The sequence below is a fragment of the Sceloporus undulatus genome, chromosome 7 (genome assembly GCF_019175285.1).
Source record: "Sceloporus undulatus isolate JIND9_A2432 ecotype Alabama chromosome 7, SceUnd_v1.1, whole genome shotgun sequence".
NCBI classification, from domain to species: Eukaryota; Metazoa; Chordata; class Lepidosauria; order Squamata; family Phrynosomatidae; genus Sceloporus; species Sceloporus undulatus.
The window spans coordinates 42785778-42802598 of record NC_056528.1 but is presented as its reverse complement, the minus strand read 5'-3'; the positions used below and the strand labels follow the sequence as shown (position 1 = coordinate 42802598).

General features: G+C 41.6%; 1 protein-coding gene across 8 annotated transcripts; it reads right to left on the bottom strand.

Annotated features, from left to right (window-relative positions):
• Positions 1-341: 341 nt before the first annotated feature.
• Positions 342-15112, bottom strand: SLC25A14 (solute carrier family 25 member 14). 8 transcript variants are annotated; one of them, XM_042479543.1, is made up of 10 exons: positions 14871-15112; positions 11079-11221; positions 9681-9877; positions 9436-9530; positions 7604-7689; positions 6306-6401; positions 4413-4537; positions 3002-3137; positions 2220-2300; positions 342-787 (listed from the first exon to the last, which is right to left on the bottom strand). In XM_042479543.1, exons 3-10 carry the CDS (start codon positions 9818-9820, stop codon positions 746-748), a joined length of 801 nt encoding a protein of 266 aa, XP_042335477.1. In that variant the 5' UTR covers positions 9821-9877; positions 11079-11221; positions 14871-15112; the 3' UTR covers positions 342-745. The 8 variants fall into 8 exon arrangements, with proteins under 8 accessions (XP_042335477.1, XP_042335478.1, XP_042335480.1 ...); XM_042479544.1 differs by having other exon boundaries at positions 11083-11221; XM_042479546.1 differs by having other exon boundaries at positions 9730-9877; positions 14871-15105.
• Positions 15113-16821: the final 1709 nt, after the last annotated feature.

The window sequence follows — 16821 nt, the reverse complement described above, 5'->3', positions numbered from 1 at the left end:
TCAGATATCCACATCCTTAAAAAGCAACTCATTCACCACTCCCTCAGTTTCAGTAACTGTATACACAAGAGCTCATTACTCCCCTTCCAAAAAGAGTAGGTGGTGGGTGGAAGAACACTCATATGAACCTTGTTCAATTTGTTCACAATGAAAGGCCACCACTTTTCAAGGGCAGCTTTTTGAAGAAGGTGCCATATTAAAACAGTACCAATGAAAGGTTTTACACTTTCTGACTTAAGCTTTTACCATGCTCACATTTACTTGTCTCACAAAATACCAGTTCCTTTGGCGCACAGCCTGCTTGTTATAGCACCTATACAGCATTAAAGAAGACACGAAACTCCAATAAATAGTTTAATAAGGTCACATGACAATGGAGGGAATGTAGCAGTCTCCTTGAATCCCCTCTTGTCCGAGGCACAGGTCAGGGGAAGGCACAGCCTACTGCAAAATCCATATTGCAAGCAGCTGCCCTGGGAAGGACTTCTTGAACACAAAGATCTTCACAGAAGATACCGCCTTGGACCCATACACTCTCCCTGCCCAGTCTCTTTTTCTCCTTGTGGGAAAGCACATGCAAAAGACTCTCTCGTGTATTTCTCTCCTTGACATCCAAGCCACACACCTAAGACTGAGCATTCAGAGTAGGGGTGACAGCCACAGTCCAAATAGGCAAAGAGCATGAAGATGCAAGGTAAGGGCACTGAGCAGAAAGAGCAGGTGGATCACCAATCTGAATTGGTCCCTAGAAAGGGAGTCTCTTCAGTTGCTCATAGGTGATAAAAAACTGACACTGGGTTAAGGAAAAGCCTTTGTGAGCTGCGTTTACCATTCCACCTCTACCCAATCCCATCTTTCACCCCATTTTGAAGCACACAACAGGCTGGAAAACCGGTCATACTCACTAGTGAACTGATACTGAAAAAGGTATGGAGAAATTCAGCAATCTGTTGATTTGAATAATGAGCTACATACTGGTTTGAATAGAGCTACACATTCACTTCTAAAGTAATTCCCCACTCAAAATAATAGGACTTGTAGGAGTTGAAAGAATAGTGCTAATTGATTTTAAAAAAAGAAAAAAGAAAAGGAGGGAGGGAGGAAGGGAGGGAAGGAAGTCAAGAAGGTAATGAATACTTCTTCATTTGAGGTTTTAAAAAGAGGTTAGAAGGCCAAGGATGCTTCAGCTGTGAATTTCGGAGATTGGTGAGTGGTTGGATTAGATAACCTTTGAGGGCTTTAATTCTACATTTGTATCACACTACATGATTACTTACACAATTTATGGGAATGACAAAGGCTGCTTACCAAGCATATTCAGAGCTTCAGAAAGCAAATTTTTAAAACTGTATCTCCCAAAATCCTATTTTTGTAAACTCTGCTCATGCTGGAGAATAGCATTCCCAACCTAAGGCTACGGAAGATGATTCCCTACAATCAAAATAGAGGGAACAAAAGAAAACAGTCTTGTTGCACCTTTAATAGTAGTGGTGAGGAACTGCCAGGAGTTGGAGGCTGCACTGGCTCCCCAGGGAACCTTGGCTGGCTACCCCTGTTGCTCACCCCAAATTTTTTTCCCTTTTTGCTCTCAAATGCCCTCAACATCCCTTACTTCTCATGTTTTGGATCGTCTCTGGGCCATTTTAAGCCAAGATGAGGCCTTTTGCCAGAAGGAAATGACCTGGATGCCAATCTTTGCCTGTGTGTGTGAACATGGCAACATTATACATTTGGGGGCAAAAAGGTTTGGGGACCTTGTAAGGACACAAAAATGCCCTGAGAGCCATATGGAGCTCAGGGCAAGCTTTCCTTGTTCCTGTTTAACACATTTAAAACTGTTAGTTCTTAAAGGTACTACAAGATTCCTTTTTTCTTTTTATGCCAAACAGTCCAACACTGACTACTACTTTGAAATGTTTTACTTGAGAAACTCTGGGGCAAAAATACACAGTGAACATACAAAGCTGCCTTACTAAGGTCTATGGACATTTACAAAATACAAGTTCTTTCATAGGCCTGATATTATTTATAGCTGGAATTGCCAAGGACTGATCTGGGGGCTTCCACATACAAAGCACAAGAACAGTCTTTCAGCTGTGCTAAAGAGTACCTACAGCCTTTCCTGCCACTGTGGTGAATGCAAGTGAACACCTTTCTCAAGAAGAAAACTTTCCCCAGCCTCTCTTGTCCAACAAGGTCTCACGCACATAGAAGGATACAATGATGTTCCAGGGGCCAAGCCTCAACCAATTTGGCAAGAATCCTTTGTACAGTGCGAAGAAACCCTCACTCTTCCAAGTCTGGAAAGGAGAAGACATTCAGAATTCATTTTGATCTTTAGTCACATTGCAAGGCCACATTGCAGAGTAGAAAGCAACCACCTTTCTCATGGATGAAGCTGGCTCTTGTTCCACCCCTTAACTCTGCCCTGCAAGTTTTCCCAATGGCATCCAAACTCTCAACAGGCAGGGTGAAGTCAGGGAACCACAAGGAACACAGACACCATATGCTCTGGTGCAAATCTATTTCATAAAAATGGGACCTGTAGAAGAACAAGTGCCCATTAAGATTTGTTGGTTGTTATTGTGTGCCTTCAAGTCATTTCTGACTTATGGTGACTCTAAGGTGAATCTATCATGGCGTTTTCTTGGCAAGATTTATTCAGAGGAGGTTTGTCATTGCCTTCCTCTAAGGCTGAGGGCATGCAACTTGCCCAAGATCATGGGTTTCATGGCAGAGTAGAATTCATGGCCACTCAAACCATTATGCTATGCTTAGGAACAAAAACAGAACAGAAAGAAGGCCTTTCATATTCACTGCCAGTGCAAACCATATTGGAGCTTTAAGAAGTTCTTTTAGGGAAGTCAAAAAAATTCCATGCACACATTTTAACCAACACAACTTATTTTTTTTTACAGCAATACAATCAATTTCAGAAGCATTTTAGGATTCATCCCACCTCCTACTTTGCCATTTGAAGGGGCTGTTTTTCAAACCTTACCTTTATCAGACCATCTAGTGTACCCCTGTAAAGGTCCACACTCCCTACTATGGCCCGCTGATTCATCATACGGGTCCGCACCACATCCACTGGATTTGAAGCAATGGCACCTGCTAACCCACATGTAAAACTGGATCTACATTAAAAAAAGCACACAAGAGGCTACTCTGAATGCTATACTCAAGACAAACCATTTAGGGAAGCAGATGAATAAGATTTTAGAGTCAGAAATAGAAATTAGACTAGAACTATTTCTTTTAAATATGGTGGATTTTAGTAAGAAATTAGAGAATGAACACAATATATTAATTTATTATATGATTACAGCAGCAAGAATATTGCATGCTAAATATTGGAGACAGAAGGATATCCTAAGTATTTAAGAGTGAACAGAAAAATTATAGGACTTGGCTACATCAGACAAGTTGACCAACCTGTTGAAGCCCAGTATTGACTTATTTGAAAACATGGCAACCTTTTGTGAATTACATGTAAAAAAAAAGAACTGGAGGTAGTGTGAATGTAGGCTTTGATGACTAGATAGAAAAGCTTTTCTAAACAGAAAATTGTCGGTTACATAATTAATGTTATTGTTAATTCATTTACAAGATATAGAAAAGTTGGTTTGTAAAAGAGGATTAGCTATAGAGGCATAAGTGGGTGTTACAGCTGGAGATCATAGATAGAGTAGTGCGGGAAGTCAATGGGAACAGGGGGGAGAAGTTTTGTTTTTGTTTATTTATTGTTGCATTGTCTCTAGTTATTTTAATGGGTTAAATTGTGTATTTATTTTTGTATTTTGTGATTTTAGACTGTATGCCTTTGGAAGGTTTTGTTGTTTTGATAACTCTGTAAGGTGCCGTGCAAAACTTACAGAGCTATATAAATAAGCACTAATAATAATAATAATAATAATAAGTGGGGGAGGGATAATGGTTTCATGTATGTATATGCTTTCATTATATTTGTAATCAATTTCATTTTGTTTATTTTATAAGTGTTTTGTCGGACATTTTTGTAAACTGGTTTGTTAATAAAGTCCATTTTAATTTTTTAAAAAAACATTTAGGGTTGTGAATTCCTCCTTAAAATATTGTTTTTGGCAAACAGTCCAAGAATTCCCTTACAGGAGCAGAAGTTATGTGCAGGAAATCATCAATTTCAGCTGCACTCAGCCATTATTTACAGTCACCACAACCACTTCTTTTATGTCTTTGGGACATATACACCAAACTCAAAGCAAGCAAAGGATGATGATGATAATTCTTACTCGCCTCTCCTCACGGGTTGAGGTGGGTTACAACATAGCTGAAACACAATCATTACATAAAGTACACATATTAAGCTGCATCTCTACACAATATTTATATAACAGTAAGCTGGCAAGCATACAATACTGGCAGATACTAACATAAAATGAGTGAGAATTGTGTCTCCCACAAGTCCTGAAAGGATTAAGTGCTTCTTGGTGATATCATAGACAGGCAGTTCGACTCCCACCACAATGGCGGCTCGCTGAGCAGTCGGAACTACCCCCTGTCAAGTGAAAAAAGAAAAGAAATGAGTGTCCTTGGCCATAATTCCAGTGTCCAAAATGCTTTGGCTATGAATTCCCCATCATCCTTGTTCTTAGCTGCCTTGGTATCTGCAACCTTGGGGACAGAAAGGTCCACTGACTGTTAGGTTCATTTCCAGGATTCTGGGGAAAAGAACTGCTTAGACAATATAGCTTTCTGTATCTTCCCCCCACCATCTCCTCAGCCAAATCCTCAATTCTACAAACAAAATCCAAACTTTTAACTAGTTATGTCAATTTGCTTGTATTACTTTACCTTCTTTCCTACAGTCCCCTGCCCCACTCCAACTTTACACTTAGTTGTTTCTTTCAGTCAAAGCTTGAGACACCACATGAAGTCCTAAATATCCTTGTTAGTATTACAGACTCAACTGGTCTGCAGCCATCTAGTCATTCCTTTGGGTGCAGGAAGTTAATGAATTTTTAGGGTGAACTGAGCAAATTAAATTCTGTCAGAGATGTATTTTCTAGGCCAAAGGGATGCAAGGAATATGTTTAGACAAAAAGGCAATAGTGCTATAGACTTTAAGTTCAAGCGCATCTTTCTCCCATTCCAATGCTTTGCTAGACATGCAAGCAGGGTATTTAAGCCTCTAATGGGCAACAGGAATGAGTTTGCTTTGATCAACACAGAAGCAGAGACACATGAACAAATTGACCTGAGTCACAGGAAATGAGCCAGAACACTTCCACTTTAAGTACACTGAGATACTATCACGATTAGCAAGCTCTGAAAACAGGGACTTGGTTATGAGCAAGAGAGAGCACCTTGGAACACATGGAAGCGGCAACCAGAGGTGCATGAGTTGAAACAGGCTGTAATGTTCAGAATTTTATTTCAGCAGTATAAGGAAAAGTTTCAAATGTCGGAACAAAGAAAATCTTTTCCCCATTAACTTTGTCTAGAGATTCTAAAATATCCAACACACATCTTGTGTTATCTCATAATCGTCTTTTAGGTAGAAAACCACACTGAACTTCATGTATTCAATCTTGTAAACAATTGATCAAAAATAATTGATCTTTCAAGACTTATGGTATAAGTATTTTGAGATGCTGAAAAAGCTTTTGACAATGTAAACTGGTCATTATGATAGCATGATGGAAATAATGGACTTAGGTAAATATTTTATTACCTGGACAAAAGCAAATTAGAAAATCAAGTGGCTCAAATTTTGGTAAAAGGTGATAAGACACTTTGTGGTATACAAAGAGGTATGTGACAAGACTGCCCATTATCACTGTTATTGATATTGATCTTAGAGGTTTTGATGAGACCTACCAGAAAGAAAAATAGAATGAATCAAAATTAAAGAGTCTCAGTTTAAGATTAGAACCTTTGCTGATGTTACAAAATTCCATGGAAGTAAACTCTCTGAGTAGATAAGCAATGTAGAAGAACCAATTAGGTATGCTAGAAACCATTGCTTCCTTGTTTTCTTAGTTTCTGTGTTTTTGGTTTTAGACTTTTTTTTTAGTTAGTTGTATTTTTCTTTGTATTCCTTTTAGATCTAGAAAATCAGTGTGTACATGTTTGTATGTTTGTGGTTGTTTAATTAAAATATCTTGCGAAAAAAAATACAGCGCGTCCACGTATAGTGTACGTACTCAAGTCGCGTGGGAGCGTGTAGGTTGCAAGGGACGGCGCGTACAGATAGACAGGATACAGGAACCACAAAAAGAAGTAACTGGGGGAAGGGAGTGAGAGCATCCTCAAGCACCACTTACTCTCCAGAGTCCTCGCGTGCCTTCCTGTTGATAGATGTCTATGAAGCTTCCTATCATTCCTCCTTGGAACAGACTGCCCTGAGCCTGCATTCTGATCTAGAAGGAAGAGAGAGAGCAGCAAGTGACTTCTGTCTCAGAGAAGGAAATCAGTAAAGTTTCTGAAAACCTGAAAAGGATAACCATAACTCATACATACTTGGAGAACCAAGACACTAACCACAGATACCTCAAGTTCTTTTGGGGCGAGAGTAACTTACATGGGGCATGTACAAACCAGCACTTTGCGCCAGCCTGCAGGCGAACTAGGGCTGAAATAGAGTGGAGCATTCACATGCTCTGAGCCCTAGTTTTGCCACATGTGTGCCATTATGGCATGCACTTGTCCATATGGTGTGTGCCATGATGATGCACGTGCAGCCCAGGACCAAACGGCACTGGCCAGAAGGAGCATCATCATGGTGTGCCTGTGACACCCCTTTGAAGAAGCTGCCCAGAGCAGCTTCTTTTGGAGCCAGATTGGAGCTGCAGCATGCGGCTGCTGCTGCACCGATTGGGAGCAAACAGGGGTGGCGTTTAGCCGCCTGTCTGTATAGCCCTTCCTTCCAGTCAATTTACTAGGAGCAGTATACTGGTGGTATGTCTGGACTTAGTGGCGGGCAAGGTCTCTTTCCTTCCCCCGATCCTGCAGACTGAAAGGGGAAGGACAGATTACTCTTGCTAGAGGTCCAAATTGATCACGCTTTTTAAAATTAGGTTGAGGGTTGTAGGTTGTTCCTACTCTAATCTAAAACAGTATCAGAACCAATATTTTTTTGTTGTTTCTAAGAGTGTGATTTTTCTGGGAGTTGAAAAAGCAAACAAAAAACAGAGAGGGTGACCACATATACTGAAGGTGAGGTTTCCTATACATTTAAACAGAGGTGCAAAGGATGGGATTTTGTCAAGCATTACTCCTCACTCTGTTCCCTGAATTATAAACTACGCTTGCTGAAATTTTGTACAACAGAGAGAAACATGAACGTAGCTATGGTGCATTATGGATTTGAAAAGAACAGAGGCTATTGCTCTATACCCTCTCAAACATTATAAAACGATTCAAAATTACACCAATATAATAACTGAGTAATACTGTTAAACTATGTTCCTTTGCTGTTGCTCTTGTTCTTGGAATGAAGAGTGAGACAAACATGAAACAACAGTTATAGAAATCTATCAGGTTTGAGAAGCAAAGCAAAAGAGTCTGGCAGAAGATAGCACATGGAAGAAAGAAGGCTTTAAGCAAAGAAAGCCCCTCTTACCTTCAGAACATCTGTTGGATTTGCCAGTGCAGAGGAGATAACCCCCGACACTACCCCACAGATGACATTGATCAGTAATGTTTCATCTACAATTGGGAAGAAGGATTACATCATATTATAATTCAAATAATATAACTCGTGTCTGTGCCCAAGGAGACAGATCAACAGCACAGATTCAAGAAAGAAAAGTGAAAGCGATAAAAGAAAAAATGCTACTTGAAGACCAAGCACTCCAGGTTTCTAGACTGCTCTCTACAAGGCACAATAGCATCAAGGATAGCAAAGTACAACTGCTGGATTCTAATCAAAGCAATTGCACATGTTTGATAAAGCAAAGGAAGGGGACAAGCTCCCCATTAACTTGCTCTTCTCTGCAGTTATCAGACTGCAAGGCAGGGAGGGGGAAAATGAGTCCCAAGGATGGTATATAGCATCCCAAGGACACTTCTAGGCACCCAAAGCTTCCTTGCAACTTCTTGATCACTGACTACAAAAAAAGTGGCCAAAAGAAGGCCAAAATTCTCCATTCCCTTTAGGGGATTTAGAAGGAAAATTAATCAGAAAACATTTTAAAGGGTATAGATGTCTCTTAGGAAGTCTCTAAAGTCTCTTAGGAAGCCAATGGGGCTCTCTTACTCCTGACAGTTGTCCACCCACATATAAAGAAATGTCACCCAATCCCATGGGAGGCCCCAGTTCAAAAAACTTCGACAGCTGCTAGAATAGAAAAACCCAACAAAGGTAATAAGGCAGTTAGTTCAGAAAAGAAAAGCTAAGAGTTAGAGCGGAGTTATGCTGGGAAGGGCAGATGTACTGACCGCAGCATTCTCCAAAGGAGACCGGGTCACTGGCTGCCCTGGGCCTGCAGGGAAACAAACATTTAGGACATAGTACCCATAAGCAGAAAGACCACAACACAGCATATGTGACAGGGCATAGAGAAAGGCAATTTTATGGGATAGCGAAAAGACAAGCAGAAAGGCATGACTGCTAGATTCCAATCATAGCATAATGTTCCATTGTTCCGAATTCTACTATAGGTCTTCCCTTAAACTACATGATAGTTTCAACATCTCCTGCCTTGAGATGATGGAATTGCCAATTTAATATTGTGCTTGAGCAAGAGAACTAAGCTTCCTCCAAAAGAAAAGGACTGTACTCCAAAGAGACTTGTGATTCAAAAAAGTGATAGAAAAGATGCTAGGAAACAGACCAAGACGACCCTAAATAATAGTCTCACTAGCCTGAATTAAGACTAGCATTTTTCTGATACCAGTGATTTCCCTGAAAAACATTTGTTGTCCCCACGCCCATTCTCTCCAGTTTTGTCAGAAGTAACAGACATATTGTCTATGACACAAACATTCTGCATGTTGTGACCAGCACCAAAGGACTTTAGTGGTGACCAGCACTGCAAGACTTTAGTGTCTTTCCATTGCTTAAAGAGAATTACAAAAATTAAAACCACCAAACAAATATAATGGGACCATTAAGTGGGAATTTCATTTTTGGGCCATGGAGAACAATTAGGTGGAAAGTAAGATGGCTGTTTTTTCCCTTGAAAGAGCTGAAGAAGGGGGGGGGGAGGAGCCTTCTATGTTGACACATGTTGATCTTTCAAAATAAAAATGAATTTCTATACCATCTTTGAGGGTAGTTTTGTGTTTTGGCATCAAACTGCTGTAATTTTTTTACCACCTTGGGCATTTGAAACCTCAATTAGGTCACATGAGATACAAACAGGTACATGAGAAATTCATCATCACTATACATAGCACCATTACCACATTACCATAAATATCAGGTCCACAGTCTCTTCCTGACACACTCACCTTCTAAACGATCCACGAAAAGTCGCTTTAAACTTTGGTATATACCAATCTTTATGGTGCCATAAGATGCTTGTCTTAACAAGGCTGGAGCAATCCTGCAAGAGGGAGAAAGAAAGACAGCTTAGATCCAAGAGAAGAGCAACACCATTCTGGGGGGAGGTAGCTCCACACCCCAGCACTTCAATGACCACTTTTGACTCATGATATCTACAGGCTTTGGAACCTCAACTTTGTGAGGTAAATACCTGAGGCACTGAGGGATGACTGGCAGGGAGAGGAGGGACAAAGCTTTACCCAGAATAGAGTGCCAGAATGCCTTCCTCCCTAGAGATGCGGAACAAAGCATGAAACATGCCCCGGTACTTGATCTCTCGAAAACGGGCATCAATACTTTGGCCTTGGACTTGAAGTCGTGTTTTGGTGAGATCTACAGGGAAGGTCCCTGCAAGAGAAAGAAAATAGAACAGGCCACAGTTCAGACAATGTAGTGACTGGGTGACCTTGCCCAAAACTCAGATGGGACACAGATGGATAACAAAGTACTGCAATGATGCATAGACTTGATTAGGATAAAGAGAAGCTCACAAATTTGCTTTCCATACTACACAACCCAAACACAGCCTGAACTAATCTAAGCCAACCAAATGGAGCTGCTAAAATATATTTCTTCCAGCTGCATTCTACATTCATTTAAGTGGCATCAATGGGATTCATCCAAGTGTTGACAAACTATTTATCTTCAGAGACTGAACTTTGTGGTGACCAGAGCATCTTATTTACAGAGTCTTACTTTAAAGAGATGAACCAACAATACTCTAAGGTGAAACCTTCAATGCAAGTAGGGTTACAGCCTATTATTGCAAACTGTCACACTTGTATTTGCATAGGAAGAACCTCAGTATTACCACTTTCTCCAGTAAGCACTTCTGAAACATCTATACTTAAATGCCGTTGTCATTTTGAAGCTTCTGTACTGTAAAAAAACAATGATAACATATCTGTAAATCGGGCTCCTTCACTCCTACCAAAAATGGGGTAGGAAGTCCTGTTCCATTTCAATTTCAGCCCTCCATTCTGTAATACTGACCTACCTTATGTAGTAGTTGTAAGGATTACTGGAAATATATAAAAAGCACTTTGAGCACTCTAAATAGCTACATATTAATTGATTCTATTCTACCAACATGGTCAAAGCAGTGTACAATCCAAGAAAAGAAAATGGGTGAGGAAAGAAAACACAACAGGTACCAACACTCTTACAACAAAACTATAAAGAAACCAGAAAGAACCAGGATACAAAAACAAGTACTTAAATCTTAATTACTACTTGGAGAGAGAAAAACACCCAGACAGTATCTTATTTACAGAGTATATTGTTTTATACAGGTGAACCAACGACATACCAAGGTAAAACTTGGTAAAACCTCATACTTTCCCACTATTAGAGGGGGAAAAAACCGAGGTCAGTTACACAACCAGAGTCGAATTCCAAAGGGCAGATTAGATACAGCTGGGGAGAAACCCCCCTTAAAAAGCAAGTTTTGTGACACCTTGTGGACAGATTGTGGTATAGGCTTTAGTGGACTAAAGCCCACTCCATCCAGCAAATCACAGATAATTTGTTTATGTTGATATGTACATACATACAGATAGTGATGGGTGCGATATATCAGATCAAAGCTCCTTTCCACACAGTAAAACAAGGTCCATTGTGCTGGCTCAGCTAGAAGTAATTGCCATGTGGTTTCTTCTGTCCCAGAACTGTCTCCTTCAGTAGCCATTTTATCTTAACATGAAACAGTTATGTAATTACTAAGATTTTATTATATATATAAAATTTTCTATTCAACCCTTCTAGTACCTTTCCATTAATTAAAGAGTATTACAAAAATAAAAACCAAAACACAAATATAGCAATGAACACATAATAAAAATAAAAAGGCTGAGACCATGAACAAAATCATTTTTAAACGAAATAAACACTTAGGCCTACCAAAGACAGCTGGTTAGGGAAAGCTACAGAAGGGAAGCCTTTACAGAAGGGATACTGATGCTTCACAGGGCAAGATGTTACAAAATATTGGAACTGAGAAAATCCCTTGCCACATCAAATATGCCAGCGTTCAGAAAGACATCTCTTTCTGAATTTAGGTACGGTAACAACCAGACTGGTGTGGGAGAATTTGATCCTCTAAGGCAGTGGTTCCCAACCTTCCTAATGCCGCGACCCTTTAATACAGTTCCTCATGTTGTGGTGACCCAAAACCATGAAATTATTTTTGTTGCTACTTCATAACTGTAATTAAATAGGTGTTTTCAAATCGTCTTAGGCAACCCCCATGAAAGGGTCATTCGACCCCCAAAGGGGTCCCGACCCACAGGTTGGGAACCACTGCTCTAAGGCTCCTGGATGAAAGGCATTTAGGGCTTTAAAAGTAATCCCTGAAGCATGTTTTGAAACTAATTGATAGTCACTGTACATGTTGCAGAATGGATGTAATACAATCCATTCAATACAATACTGTGTGCCCGCTAACATCCTTGCCGCAACTTTCAAAGAGCCTTCAAAGGTCTTCATAAAGACCCTTACATTAATCCAGTCTTGATATAACTAGGCCATGAATCACCACAGCCAGGTCTGACTATGTCTAAAACCTGATTTCCCTTTTATCCATTCCCCCCCCCCCCCGGCTGCTTTATTACCTATGTTTTACTGTAAGCCTGCATAGGAGCTCTCTTATACCTAGAAAAGATTTAGGCATTTTATAAGTTGTATTATTAATACACAAAGACAGAGAAATTAGAGCATGTATATATAAGCATCATATACACAAGAAAAACAAAGCCGGGCAACAAAGGAAATCCACAAAAAAACTGTGCCAAATTAGTCAACTCAATAGAAGATTTGAGGTTTTTTTACTTCTAGAAGAAAGGAACAGATAGGCATGTGGCGCTCTGCTCCTGAACCCAGTTAACTATCCCCTAAATTGCAGAGGGGGAGACTGTGTAAGAGGATACCTCAAACAAAGTCACTGGGTTTTGACATTCTATTCACGTTATGCTTTTATGACACCCTTCCTCTAGGCCTAGTGTCTATTAGGGGCTCACAGACTGCCCCTAAAGGGTTGCTCCATGCCGTGCCACTCCTTGCCGGATTCGCGGCAACCACATGCCACCACCCAGATCTGGCCTTTCTGCAGCACAAAAAGAATCTGCAAAAAGCAGCTCCTTTTCATGCCATGGAAAGGGTGCCCTAGCCACTGCTGTAGCAACTTTTCATAGAATCATAGAGTTGGAAGAGACCACAAGGGCCATCCAGTCCAACCCCATTCTGCCATGCAGGAAATCACAATCAAAGAATCCCCAACAAATGGCCATCCAGCCTCTGTTTAAAGACCTCCAAGGAGGAAGACTCCACTACACTCTGAGGAAGGAGTGTGTTCCACTGTCGAACAGCCCTTACTGTCAGGAAGTTCCTCCTAATGTTGAGGTGGAATCTCTTTTCCTGCAGCTTGCATCCATTGCTCCGGGTCCTAGTCTCTGCAGCATCAGAAAACAAGCTTGCTCCCACCTCAATATGACATCCCTTCAAATATTTAAACAGGGCTACCATATCACCTCTTAACCTTCTCTTCTCCAGGCTAAACATCCCCAGCTCCCTAAGTCCGTCCTCATAGGACATGGTTTTGGCGCTCCTTTGGCGCAGCATGTTTAAATGCTGTGCTAACAGAGCCCCATGGCGCATGAACCAGCATGGAGACAGCTGGTGTGTGTACACACTGGCATATAATGCTGGTCTGTAGAGGCTGTAAGGGGCCTTTGCCTCATTTTCATCCTACTTTTGCCCCATGTTCATCCTCGCAGTGATCACTCTGCAGATTAGTCAAAGACGTGGGATCTCCCTTTCCCTAGCCTGGCATTTTAACCACTACAGCCCACCACTTGGTCCTCTCTCCATAGCTCACCTTTCTTCCAAGCGCCTTAAATCAGGCATCGTAGTATCCCCCCACCCCATGATTATATTCAGAACAATCCTGGCAATTAGGTCAGGTTAAGCATTCCCAAAGTCACCTAATGAACTTCAGAACCGAGGATTGGGACTCAAAGACTGAGTTTGAGTTTTGCCAAGTCGAGAGCACTCCAGGTTTTGGGCCATAACTTGTATCAGCCCCAGCCGATGTGGCTCTACAATGGCCAAGACTGTAGCCTATTACGTACGGCTGACACCCAAATGCTTGTTGTTGTTGTTACTGCCCTTGAGTCCATCACAACTCATAGCAATAGCAAGTACATTTCTATACCGCTTATCAGTGAATTTAGCACTCTCTAAGCCACTGGTCCCCAAACTGTGCTCTTCAAGGGATGCTGGACTTCAGCTCCCAGAATCCCAGACTATTGGCCAACATGGCTGAGGCTTCTGGGAACTGAAGTCCAAAATCTCTTAAAGAGACCGCTGCTCTAAGCGGTTTACAATGTGTAAGTAATTGCTCCCAACAAGCCGGGTCCTCATTTTACTCAACACTTTTCACATTCTTCCCCTTCTTTACACCTTCTTTCACCTTAATTTCAGCATCCATTTCCGGATTTCTCTCAGCCTCAGTTCTTCCTTCCTACTCTATCTTTTATCAAATAAATTTACTACGTGTCAACTATATATATATTTCCCATTCATCTTAAAAGACCTGGGATCAATGTATTTTATAACTGTTATATACAGGATGCTTTTAAAGAATGTCTTGGGGTATTATACTGTTTTTAGTGGATTTTAAGCATTTTAATCTTTTTTTAAAGTAATTGATATTTTAGGATTTGAATTTGTCTTAATTATTGTAATTATTTAATCCTATTTTAAAGTATTGTTTTTGTATGTTTTTAACTGCATGGTGTTTTATTTTGAGTGTTGTAAGCTGTCTTGAGAGACAGGCTGGGATAGATATAAATAAATATAATGATAATAATAGTATTTTTAATTATTATAGCTCTTTAATCTTATTTTAATGTATTCTTTTCCTATGTATGGCTTTTTTTAACATTGTAAGCCGCCCTGAGTCCCAGTCTTGGGAGAAAGGCTGGCAAATAAATAAATTATAAAATAAATGATATAAATAATTATTTATATAATTTAATTATTAATTAATTATTAAATAATAAATTATAAATAAATATTATAAATAAATACATTCCTTATCACAAAACTTACTCTTTGTTTCTATTGTTATATATATCTATTTATTTTATTAATATAAGCAAATGACCATGCTGACCTCTGACCTCTATGCTGACCTCTGCCCTGACCCTGGTTACTAAGCAACCGGAAAGGGGCGTGGCCTGCACCCAGCGCTAACTGTGGCTCGGGAGCTTAGCGCGCATGCGCAGAGCCAGGCCCTCTCCTCCCGCCTTCCCTCCCTCCCTCCCTCCCTCCTTCCTCCGCTCACCGAACTCGGCCACGAGCGAAGCCAGCCCGCCGTAGACGAACGGCTTCCAGCTTAACACGGACATGGCGGCCCGGGAAAGGAGCCGCCAGGCCCCCTCCGGCCTCACCGACCGCGGCTTGACTCTTCAGAAGAAGAGGACGCAGCACCGCTGCCTCCGGGAAACCCTTCGCAGTGAGGAAAGTAAAAGAGAGGAGGTCGCCGCCGGCTCGGTGGGCAACGCGCAGGCGCGCCTCGAGGCTCGTGATTGGTAGAGGGGATATTTTTGACAGAGGGACGGAACCAATAATAGAGCGGCAAGGATAGAAAGCCCGCCCCCCCCCGCCGTGACGGCGCTCGTCTGGACCCGCACAAGGGAGGCGGGCCCGGACGAGCGACGTCACGCAGGGGGGCGGGGACTATGGCTCTCAGTACTTCCGGCGGGACTCCTCTCAGGCTCTAACTCAACCTTTGGTCCTCCATTGGCTTTGGACTTCAGATCCCAGAAGCCTCAGCCAACTTGGCCCATAGTCACGAATGATGGGAAATGTAGTCCTAAAGTCTGGAGGGCCGAAGGTTGAGAACCAGGGCAAGTGAACCGACGGCTTCTCCCCCTTCTTTTGTTTCAGATGGAGCTCAGCTTGTCGCCCTCCAGAAGAGGCTCGGTCCTCCTTTTCCAGGACCCGCCCTACATTGCGACCTTCTGTCCTTCATTTTGAGCATCGCTAAGAATGAGTGAATTGAGTTTATGTGGGCGCTTTTATTTGTCGTCTCCTCCATTTTGACTCAGAGGACCCTACATTTTGTGGCGCCTGAGCCTCCTTTGCAGTTATGACACTTGCTCCAGAATTGGAAGAGACCACCCCAACAGGGGCATCTAGTCCAGCTCCCTGCCGTGCAGGAATACCCCATCAAGGACCAAAGAACATCCCGACAGTAACATGTCATGAGCCAACAGTGCGATGCGGCAGCTAACAAGGCCAATGCGATTCTAGGTTGCATCAATAGAAGTATAGTGTCTAGATCAAGGGAAGTAATCATGCCACTCTATTCAGCTCTGGTCAGGCCCCACCTGGAATATTGTGCCCAGTTCTGGGTGCCACAATTCAAAAAGGACATTGAGAAACTGGAGCCATGTGTCCAAAGGAGGGTGACTAAAATGGTGAAGGGTCTGGAAACCTTGTCCTATGAGGAACAACTCAGGGAGCTGGGGATGTTTAGCCTGGAGAAGAGAAGAGGTGTTATGATAGCCCTGTTTAAATATTTGAAGGGATGTCATATTGAGGATTATTGAGCATTATTGTCTTTTACAATTATATTCATCCCTACATATTTGTGGTTTTAATGTTTGCAGATTTGATTATTGACGGATTTGATTAATATGTTCTCTCTAGGAATATCTAGGTCCTCCAGTGCAACTCTATGGTCAACTTTAACTAAAATTTGCATTGAAAGACCTAGATTCCTAGAGAGAATACTCTACTAGGCCTTTGTAGCTCCTCCAGCGCAGTTCTATGCTCAGTGTCTGTCGGACGTTGACCACAGGGTTGCACCGGAGGACCTAGAGATCCCTAGAGAGGCGTCCTCTCAGGTAAAAACATGGCGTTTTGTTATTGGCGGTTTTTCCATATTCACTGGGGTCTTGTGCCCCTGACTCTGGCGAATATGGAGGGACAAGTGTAATTGTGTCATCTTGTGCTTCTATCGTCCCTCACTGTTGGCTGCTGTCTAGGGCTGGCAAGAGCTGCAATCCAGAATCTGGAGCTCCATAAACTGCTCACTCCTGAAATGCAGTTAAACGTATTCTGAACAGACATTCCTCTCCTTTTAACACAGTGAATCAGGTAGAAATCAGCAGGCACAGCTTTTCCTTCGATGTGTGGAATTTTACTGACATGTCAGACCGGTATTAATGGTGCAAAGCGTATCTGATAAGTGTAACAAAAGTACCTCCTGATGAAGGCTATCTCCATTC